Here is an 11,623-nt window from a genome sequence, read left to right as displayed (position 1 = left end):
CTACCTTCATGAAAGAGGGCAGTATAATTATGTCAGGTGTCAAGAAAAAATTACCATTAACAGCATTTTGCAAGAACTTTTACTGTTAACGACATTTTGAAAGAACTTTTACCCTTATTCGTCATAAAGGTACCCCCATTAAGACCCTCATGAAAATTATGTGTAATTTTAAACTCTCCTTAACGGAAGTCTAGTCCATTACTTAAAAGTCCAACCAATGAGGGAAACAATATCAGGACACCTCTATTATCATTTTTCTCCCAAAATAACCGAATCTGAATAATCATAAGAATGGATCACAAATGCGACTATGCATGGTACCTTTAGGACACAAAGGCATGATGATTAATTTATTGTGGAAGGAAGAGAAGCGGGACACAAAACAATGTCTTTTCATTTAATACAACTTTATACTTAAACTTATAGTAAAAGCTTGAACATGTGATTGATCAATTGGATAACATTTAGAACTTTCATAAGGCAATGACCAAAGTATATGCTTATCATCTCTAGATCTGGTTTTAAAACAAAATGTTTAGTAACCAGGCAGATGTAACTAAATGTCTGTGTTAAAAACTTTAAACACTTTATAACAGAAATACATGTGTTTCTTTTACTTTTAATATAGGAAATGTATGTGAACAGACAGAAAATAGAAGTTATCGCTTATTGGTAAATATAAATTTAAAAAAAAAACCATTACAACTGTTACAACATAACAATTAAGATAACAACAGTTACAATATAACCTAAAGGTGTTATATATATCCATCATGTCAAGGCAAAAATGTACTATGCTTTAAAAAATATAGAAATCTTGATACAAAAATGTATCTAAATTCTTTGCCAAGTTTGCAATACCACTAAAAAACACAAAAAAATGTTTGATTGCATATTGACATTGACCAATTGACATTACGGATAGCAACTATAGTTCACTTTATGACCATCAACAATGAGCAAAACCCATACTGCATAGCAAGCTATTGACAGCCCTGAAATGACTAAATGGAAAACAATGCAATAGAGAAAATAACAGCCTGATGTATGTACAAACTAAAAAAGGAAATACAAAGATGATATATAGCATTAAATGACAATGACTGAATATAACAATGTACACACTCCTGACTTTGAACAGACATAGACATAATCTCTATCTCCAACCTGGATTCTGTTGTGACATCACACCATAAGAACAAAATCAGTTGGAAATGGCTAACTCAACACTTCCAATAAGTGTATCAATGAGTATATTTAAAATTAAAACTAACCTTTTTCATTACAAAAAAGTCTTTCAATAAGTTGCAGCATATATACCGTATTTGGTATTACATGTATTTATTTTAAATGACCATTTAATTAAATAGGAACCCTTTTTTAAGATTGTCTGGACTCGGGTGGAAAAGTCTCTGAATTAAAAGAACCATCAAACGCATATAACTCATACGGTTTTGTAATATGTTGCATCTAACCATTGTTATGATTTTGGATTTCGGCCCCATTTCTTAATTGGTCAACATTCAGGTCCAAAGGGTCCAAAATTCAACTTTGTTTCATTTCATCAAAAATTTAATTCTTCTGGTCCTTTGTATGCTGAATCAATCTATATTTGTTTTATTTTTGATTGAAAGAAAATTATTGCTTTATTGATTTATCATACAAAGTGAAATGACTATTGTTTATACATGTACTGTTTGTGAAATCATGAAAAAAATAGTTTACATTTTGATAATGTTTAATTTTATTTTCTAATTATGGTTAGTCAATGGTATTTGGTATGCAGATGTAGAAGCAACTGCATATCTCTTTTCCTTAGCCATGACAATTTGTTACTGTTCTCTTTAAGTGATGGTTACATTTAATTATAATTGTACTTGCAAAGTCTTTTTTTTTTGTCGTCTATTGGTAAAAATGTGGTATTATGTTGGCATCGTCGTTGTCGTCTTCATCCGAAGACATTTGGTTAAAATAAATTGAAATCTATGAAATTTAAACACAAGGTTTTATGATCATAAAAGGAAGGTTAGGAATGAATTTGGGAGTTTTGGTCACAACAGTTTAGGAATTAGGGGCAAAAAAGGGCCCAAATAAGCAATTTTCTTGGTTTTCACACAATTACTTTAGAATAAGTATACAGAAATCTATGAAATTTTAAAATAAGGTTTGTGACACAAAAGGAAGTTTGGGATCGATTTTTTGGAGTTTTGGCCCCAGCAGTTTAGGAATTAGAGGCCACAAAAGGTCCCAAATAAACATTTTTCTTGGTTTTTGCACAATGGCTTTTAGTATTAGTGAATAGAAACTTTTGAAATTTTAACGCAAAGTTTATGACCACAAACATGACAAAAGGAAGGTTGGGATTGATTTTGGGAGTTTAGGTCCCAACAGTTTAGGAGCCAAAAGGGCCCACAATTAAACTATATTTGATTTGATAAATGGTGAACTAGTTTTCAAGTTGGTCCAAATCAGGGTCCAAAATTAAACTTTGTTTGATTTCAACAAAAATTGAATATGTGGGGTTCTTCAATATGCTGAATCTAACCATGTTTTTAGATTTCAATCCAAATTCAGAGCTGTATCAAGCTTTTATAATGTTGTGTCCATACTTGCCCCAACTGTTCACGGTTTGACCTCTGCCGTCGTATAAAGCTGCGCTCTGTGGATCTTCTGCTTTTAATATTATTAACCATTATTTGATATCAGTGAGTGTTTCAAAATTCAAAATATATAACCATTCACCCAAATTTCACTGACCTAATTTTTTTCAGGCTAAATCCAAAAGACTGCAAAGGAAAATAAGGCAACATATTAACCAAAAAGAAATGAAGAATGTTTCAGTCAATACAATTGCTAAAATGGATCCTCCCAGTCCAAAATATAGCAAGTGTCATGCTGCAGAGACAAAGAAGTGTTTAGGCAGCAATCCTGATGACTGTTCATATTTGTTTTATAATTTTCAAAATGGTAGAATCTTTGATGGAAATTTTTTGATAATGGTTCTGGTTATGGAAGAAGAAAACTTTGATGAAGTACCTCGTTATATACGTATAGGAAACACCAGGAATTTTGATAGGGATAGCGGAAACCAGAGACTAGCAGAAACTCAGAACCCAGGAGATATTGTCTCCACAGTTGACTTAAATCTTCATCGTAGGAATAGCTTGAGATCATTAGTAGAAAGTAGTGGTTTTAATTCTTTATCACTCCGTTATGATGACCATGATGATAGTTCTGGTATTGGAAATGCTAGTGTGCAACATTCAGTTTTACAAAACAGAGAATTTTCAATGTCGTTTGCATCTGGACAACCTTTAAGGAATACCTTGTCATCTGGGTACCAGTCAGGCAGAAGGATGCATTTCTCATCAGGCCACCATTCATTTTCCCTGGGATCAAGAATTAGCGAAATCAATGAAGAACCAAATTCTAACATTAACCACACAAGTCTAAACTTAGAAGTCAATGGCATTGATATTTCAGAAAATAATGTGCTTCAACAAGGTGCATTGGACTTGTCAAATCATCAAGTATCTACAAATGTTATATCAACAGGAACAAGAGACTTTGGTGGAGAAAATATTCAGTCAGAAACAAGTACTATCACAATACATAATACAGAAAGCAAGACAAGATCAGATGACCACTCTGATTTGTCAGCAAATACTCCCTCACAGTGCTCTAGAAATACCAGTTTGAATCCAACACCTTTGATGAGTTCTGAATTACAAACTCCCTGGCAGTGCCCTAGGAATACAAATTTGAATCCAGCACCTTTAATGAACTCTGAATTACAAACTCCCTGGCAGTGCCCTAGGAATACAAATTTGAATCCAGCACCTTTAATGAACTCTGAATTACAAACTCCCTGGCAGTGCCCTAGGAATACAAATTTGAATCCAGCACCTTTAATGAACTCTGAATTACAAACTCCATGGCAGTGCCCTAGGAATACAAGTTTTAATCCAGCACCTTTAATGAACTCTGAATTACAAACTCCCTGGCAGTGCCCTAGGACTACCAATTTGTCTCCAGCACCTTTAATGAACTCTGAATTAAAAACTCCCTGGCAGTGCCCTAGGAATACCAATTTGTCTCCAGCACCTTTAATGAACTCTGAATTACAAACTCCCTGGCAGTGCCCTAGGAATACAAGTTTGAATCCAGCACCTTTAATGAACTCTGAATTACAAACTCCCTGGCAGTGCCCTAGGAATACAAATTTGAATCCAGCACCTTTAATGAACTCTGAATTACAAACTCCATGGCAGTGCCCTAGGAATACAAGTTTGAATCCAGCACCTTTAATGAACTCTGAATTACAAACTCCCTGGCAGTGCCCTAGGACTACCAATTTGTCTCCAGCACCTTTAATGAACTCTGAAAAACAAACTCCCTGGCAGTGCCCTAGGAATACCAATTTGTCTCCAGCACCTTTAATGAACTCTGAAAAACAAACTCCCTGGCAGTGCCCTAGGATAACAATTTTGAATCCAGCACCTTTAATGAACTCTGAATTACAAACTCCATGGCAGTGCCCTAGAAATACCAATTTGTCTCCAGCACCTTTGATGAACTCTGAATTACAAACTCCCTGGCAGTGCCCTAGGAATACCAATTTGTCTCCAGCACCTTTAATGAACTCTGAAAAACAAACTCCCTGGCAGTGCCCTAGGACTACCAATTTGTCTCCAGCAACTTTGATGAACCCTGAAGTACATACTCCCTGGCAATGCCCTAGGAATACAAGTTTGAATCCAGTGAGCCCATTTGAGAAGAACTGTGTTCCATCTGTTGAAAGCAGAAGTCAACAGCTGGCAGCATCTGTCACTTCTAATAAAGAAAATATCCCTGCTGATGCTCCTTTTGCTGCAAATATTCAAACTAATGAACCAGAAATCCAATTGAACCTTAATGGAGCTCAATTCAATTCACACAGACAATTTATAAGGAGAAATGACATAATGGGAGGTATATTATTTCATCTATTGTTACTTGAAAAAATACTTTAAAAGTTTTATTTAATTGTGAATTTATTCATTTTATTAAATTATGTTTTCAAAATATAGAACATTTATGCATAAATAGCTTTTATATACTTTTAATTTTTTTTTTTATTAATTTTGCTCAATATGACTGAGGTTTTATCTATTTTTTCTTGACATCGAAAAATTTACAGCAAATGTTAATGGTAGGTAAGTAGAACAAGTTGCAAGTAAAACAATTTGTATATGCTTAAAGAATGGCATGTTGATTTGAACAAGGAATTGTTTTTTAATATTTGTAAAAAAATAAAGTAAGAATTATTTTAAATGTTTAAAAGTTATGTACCCTTTGGTATGGTTGCCAAATGACAAATCTATCCACCGAAGTGGAAGTGGCAGTAAGCAACCATAATATATATATTATATATAAGGTGCGCTAATTTAAAACCATTACAAAATTTTGAAAATTGATTGGAGCAAAAAAAAAATTACATTTTTCTCTACTGATTTGAATTTTATTTTTTAGAGAATCCAGATTATGCAAATGAAGACAAATTTGTTTTACCAGTAAGTGATGTTAGTAATACAGGGCACCAAAAAAAAGTAAAATCACAAAAATACTGAACTTAGAGGAAAATCAATTCGAAAAGTCTGTAATCACATGGCAAAATCAAATAACAAAACGCATCAAAAACGAATGGAAAAGAACTGTCAAATTCCTGACTTGGTACAGGCATTTTCAAATGTAGAAAATGGTGGATTAAACCTGGTTCTATAGCGCTCACCCTCTCACTTTAATAACAGTCTCATCAAATTCCGTTATATTTACATTGATGCGTTAATTAAACAGACACAATAAATAAAGTAGTCTAAATATGGGTACATCAGTCATCATCGTATAACAATTTTAAAAGGAACAATTTAACAGAACACAAACACATCTACTATCTACGAATACATTGATTGATTTGAGTGTCTGACGTCAAAAATGTTTATACGTCACATAAATTTGTCGTTCAATGTGCATACAGACAATTTTTTGAAATTTACATAGGCAATGTTAGCATACAGGGTTAAAAAATCAAAAGTATGTAAGAATAAATTTCAGAAATAGACCAGATTTAAACTAGTTCAAAAGTTATATATAGTATTTATAAGAATCCAAAAACAGTTGATTCCACTATGCGATTGAAAAATTTTGACGTTTGTGGTTCAACATATATAGTACTTCATAATAGAAATATATCATAATGACATATTATAGACCAATACCATACTGACGGGATCTTTTAAAGTACAGATCTAGAGTCACGTTATAAGAACAAAAGAAATACAAAAAGGTGCATACAAAAACAAACCACTAAAAAAGAAAGCCAATACAAACACGTTGACGAGATGTATAAGTACTGAGCCACGTCAAATGGATATCACATAAAACCATTCAACAGTAAAAGTAATATTAATAATAGAACAAAGACAAATGAAAGAACAACAAAACACGTTGTTAAGATGATAAACAACGCAGTATGCAGAATCTATACATCAAGACCATCGTGTATTATTTGAGAAGTTGATACGGAATATTTATCAACAAGGTCTTAATTTGGTACCTTCCGAAGAACTTTTTTAGAAAAAGGACGAGACGTTCTTTGACATACCCCTGGTTCATCAACTTTCTACTCAGACATATGTATATACATCAATGACAAAGCTAGACAAACATATGTACATCAATGAAAATAATTGAAAGTTTTGAGTCGCAAATGATAAAAAATATTTTGGTAGATATTTACCATGTTCAATTTAGAATTTAGAATACCTATGCAGCTGAAATCACCTTCTGCATTATTAAAATTAAACAATCAAAGTAGAATTATACAATTAAAATTATATTCTCATAAGTAGGAGTTTCTTGGATATTAGATACAAAAGTGACGATCTGATGATTCAGCCTGAAAACACTACTTGGGATACTCATCTTCAACATGTTCAAAGTTTTATATTCATTTGTTAATTCAAACATATTTAATTTAGTAATATAATTGTATACTATTACATATTTCCATATTAGGATATAGATGATATAGATGAGGACCACATTTTTGGTGATGGATCAACAGACTCACAAGAATTGAATGGTGAGGATACTACTGATATTATAGTAAAAGTCATTAGGACTGTTGAACGATTGACATTCTAATTCCCTAATATTGATACTTGATTTTGATGACATAGTGTCTGTGTGCATCAAGTTTGCTGTTTTTAAAGTTTGAATCTTTACAACATCCTTAAAACATTATTAAAAGCATTATGAGATATAAATTTCAATGATGATTGGGAAAGGTTAGGGGACACATTCTCAAGTTTATTTATTATACCCCCGCTTTAAAAAAGGAGGAGTACACTGTTTTACCTCTGTCTGTCCTTCCCTCAGTCAGTCCGTCCGTCCCATGAAGATTTTTCATCGCATTTTTCTCAGGAACTACAATACAAGGATTTCTGAAATTTGGTTTCAATGTTTATATAAGTCAGCTTTACCGTGTGATCGTTTTCAGATTCATCACTCGACAACTTCCTGTTTACCGAACACTTGCATATTTTTACACTTTTAATATTATCCACTTGCATCGGGAGTATCATCAGTGAGCAGTAGCTCGCAGTTTCACTTGTTGTTTATAAAAAAGCGATAAAAAAGCACGAATTGAAACAAGTACTCATATCTTAATTAAATGGTATCTGTATTTTAATAGATCATGTAGGAACAGAGGAGGATGATGAAAACCAAAGAGAAGAAGACAGCTGTTCTTATGACTCAGGTATCGATTGTTATATATATTAATTAAGAATGTTTAATGAGAAGAGTTTTTAAAATCAAACAATTTAACATTTGTTAGTCTTTTCTGTATAATAAGCAATGTTGAGAACATGTATTTTTGACTGATAAAAAAACCTTTATGACAGTCAGTGTAATTTGCATTGATATGTTATTTAAGGAACAAAATGATGAAAATTGATATTGATATCTATATTCCAGTCAATGATAATGATTGAAATTAATATAAAACTTAATGAAATTGATGTTTCTGATCTGAATGCCTTTTTTTATAAACCTTCAACAATAATTCATAAAAAACATGTATACAATCATGAATGCTTTTTTTTTGTAGAAAATCAAAATCCTGGAAAAGACCCTGACTACGAAATATAGTAAATCTTTACTGATGAGGCCATTATACACAATACAATAATTATAGATCCTATAGACAGTGATATCAGTCTTGAAGGAATCTTTTATTAGTAGACACCAGGATAGATTTGACATAAAACCACTGAAAATGTCAATTGACTTAAATGGTGTTATAGTTTGTGAGCAAATATCTTGTCGCAGTATTTTTTATAAATGTCATCAGATAAAATTATTGCTCAACAGGCCTCATCAGTGTTATTGGAACTTATAAGAAACAAATTAAAACTTGTATGTACCATACCTGCCAACATTTAAATTACCCATGGGGGTACTAGCATGCAAGATGGCTGTCACAGGGGACCTTCAAATACATTGTTATTTGGCTTCTTCATACTTTTACAAGGCTGTAGTCATTGTAAAAATAATTGTTTTGTTTAAAATTGTGGACAAAATTGCGCCTTCAAAATTTAAATGACGGAGCCTCCATGGGGGAAATCCCCAATTAATTGTGACAGTTTGCAGGTATGATGTATACTTGTGATGAATATTTGATATATTGGTTACTTTGAATGAAATACCTAGTTTACCAACAACTTTTCTGAAAAGTAGTTATTTTTTTTAACAATTATCATTTTTTAAAATAGAAAATGACTCACATTTATCATTTGTGTAAATATATAATTAAGTTCTTAGTGCCAGTGGTCCCTGCTTTCCATTGCTGTTTTTTCAAATGTGATAATTATCTAAAACTGTCTAAAGAAAAATCATCAAATCTCCAAAATCAAAAACATTGTTGATACTTAAATTTCAATTCGATCATAATAGCTAGAAAGCAGAAAATGAATTTGAGAGATGGTACATTAACGTTCGGGTACTCTTTTACTTATATGTTCAATTTTAGATATTCACTTACAATTTTAATGTTTTTAAAAGCAGTATTTTACATCAACCCATAGTTGCCTTCTCTGGGTTCCATGCATGTTTTTAGATGGAACAGCTTCATTGACATTTGTGTCTTAGTCTTTATTTTGTAGATATAATTTATATATGGTTCTTCTTTTTTTTTTGTGTAAGTGGATTTGTACAAATATTTAAGACAGTTTTGTTGTGTCTTATTGTTGTTCTTGTTTTAAATCAGATTTATATTTTTGATATTTTCTTGCTTTTCTGTTATTTGATTTGTACAATCTTTAATAAATAAACATGTATTTAATTTTTCTACCAACCAATAAATTTACAGAGGTAGGCTTATCTTGTTTTTGAGTTGTTATCAGATATTCTGTTTTTATCCATGTAGTGCCATTTAAATTCCTACATATGATTTTAAAAGCCATTTTTGAAAACCATACTGAATCTTTTTTTTTCTCAAAAAATTTGAAAGAATGTTAGTATGAAAATCTAAAAGAGAGTCATTTCTGTCAAATTTTCAATGGCTTATATCTATAAAAAAAAAACAGGCATTTTTTTGTTCAGTTTTATCTCCAATATTTATATATACATACTTTAAAAAGCTGTTAACTTAATTTGATTTTTTTTAATGTTGAAATAGAGCAACCAAGTAGTCCCTCTAATACTGATATCTTAAGATCTTAATACAACTTATTAGAAAACTTTACTCATAGCTTAAACAAATGCAGTATGTTGAAAACACTAAATGCCTTTATAAGGTATTACTGTTGCTTGTACTATTTGTTTAATGGTGATGAATTCTCAATAATAAGGGACTATATAGCTGTCAAATATTCATAATCTTTTATTTGTTTATAAAATTTAATCATATTCAAAGACTTTGTGATGTATATTTAGTTTGACAATGAATGTATGACACTAAAAAAGAACAATCATCTGGGTTATCAGACTATCCTTTGTGTTTAACTCTTAAATGTAATTGTGAAGGTTAAAATATTTTGATTTGTATATATACACTTATATTTATTTTTATTAGATTAATGATATCATAGATTGATTGATTTATGTCTCATTGATGTTCATATACCCTATTATATATTGTTGTAAATATTGCTAATGAAGATTTATTTGTATAAAAAGATAACGGTACCAATTTATTTAACCAATTTTGGAAATGTATCTGTAAGTTTAGAACTTCATGCAAATATTAAATACTCTAAACCCATGAAATCCATCCATAATATAATGTTTTTAAGCCATAAACTTCTGACTTAAAAAATACTGAGCTGTATGTTGAAAGTGTTCTAATTTTTTTCAAACTTGTGTTAGAGAAAAAGTGATTGATAAAAATGGCCTCGTTACACAATATATTGTAGCCAGCTTTGTGAAATATGGCTTCATAGCCTACAAATTTATCTGCTAATACCATATCTAAGTGTAAAAGAATTGAATAAATGCAACATAGATAAACAAACATTTTTCTTTCAGTTAAATATATTTATCCTTAAAAAAGAGTTTCACAGTTGTGTTTTTTAGCATAACTGTACATGTTTGTCAAAAGATTTTTATTCAAGTTATTTGCTTTGAATTTGAAAGATATGAAGACTTGTATAACTTTGAAAATCTGTGTTCCCCTGTAAGCAATGTTTACTAGAACACAGAAGTACTCTGGGTGAATAATTTTTCAGTTTGTTGTCAGTTTGTTTTAGATTTATGAGTTTGACTGTCCCTTTGGTATCTTTCGTCACTCTTTTACACATAGAAATAAAAGGAACTTTTAGGAAACAGGCAAATTTTTTAAATTTATTCAAATAGTACAATGTGTGAATTTATTGTTACTTCATACTCTTTTATGTGTATGTCCCCTGAATCTTATTTGAACAATTAAGGTATATCTAAAATGTGTCTGTTAAATCCCTGTTTTTGATGTCTGTTTCCTGTCTCTGATGTACTCCTGACGTCTTGCATTCATGTTTGGGATGAGAAATGTATCTAACTTATCAACTGTTATTAATCATATCATTTCCAAATGTATATTTGACATGTTTACCTATTATGTCTGTTTTATTTGTGCACACATATCGATGTCCATATAATAGAATTCGATGCGACTGTCATACAAGTGAGAATTTTAGCTAGTTATAAAATCATGTCCAATCTACAGAAGAAAATGCCTGTACTCAGTCAGGAATATGACAGTTGTTATCTATTCATTTGATGTGTTTGAGAATTTGATTTTGCCATTTGATTAGGGACTTTCTATTGTGAATTTTCCTCAGAGTTTAGTATTATTGTGAATTTTGTCTTCATATAAGTATGTGATGAAATTCATGATAAAGAATTAAAAGTAAAATATTGCTGATGACTAACATTCTTAATCTTACTTTTTAGTTTGTAACAAAATTATGAACAAAAAACATGTATAATTCTATCATGGGATCTGATTTGTTTTAAATAATTCTACATATTATGTAAATAGTTTCTGTAACCCTGTTCCTTTAAAGAAAGACACAAATGTGATATATGTAAGGATATAATGTAT

At 31.1% G+C, this 11,623-nt stretch overlaps 1 protein-coding gene across 1 annotated transcript; it reads left to right on the top strand.

The window, feature by feature from the left end:
- Positions 1-632: 632 nt before the first annotated feature.
- LOC134688113 (uncharacterized) lies at positions 633-11,328 on the top strand. The gene is made up of 6 exons (XM_063548584.1): positions 633-672; positions 2,772-4,971; positions 5,512-5,552; positions 7,057-7,123; positions 7,736-7,801; positions 8,153-11,328. The coding sequence occupies exons 2-6, from the start codon at positions 2,826-2,828 to the stop codon at positions 8,191-8,193; spliced, it is 2,361 nt and encodes a 786-aa protein (XP_063404654.1). The 5' UTR covers positions 633-672; positions 2,772-2,825; the 3' UTR covers positions 8,194-11,328.
- The last annotated feature ends 295 nt before the right edge of the window (positions 11,329-11,623 follow it).

This window comes from Mytilus trossulus, chromosome 10 (genome assembly GCF_036588685.1).
Source record: "Mytilus trossulus isolate FHL-02 chromosome 10, PNRI_Mtr1.1.1.hap1, whole genome shotgun sequence".
Classification (NCBI taxonomy): domain Eukaryota; kingdom Metazoa; phylum Mollusca; class Bivalvia; order Mytilida; family Mytilidae; genus Mytilus; species Mytilus trossulus.
Note: the sequence above shows the minus strand (reverse complement) of the source record. Positions and strands in the feature narration are given on the sequence as shown.

Excerpts from the sequence above, each read along its gene's own strand:
- LOC134688113 (XM_063548584.1), top strand. The coding sequence starts at position 2,826 with ATGAAGAATGTTTCAGTCAATACAATTGCTAAAATGGATCCTCCCAGT. Across the intron at positions 4,972-5,511 it reads GAGAAATGACATAATGGGAG|AGAATCCAGATTATGCAAAT; the intron begins GTATATTATTTC and ends TTTATTTTTTAG. Across the intron at positions 7,802-8,152 it reads CAGCTGTTCTTATGACTCAG|AAAATCAAAATCCTGGAAAA; the intron begins GTATCGATTGTT and ends TTTTTTTTGTAG.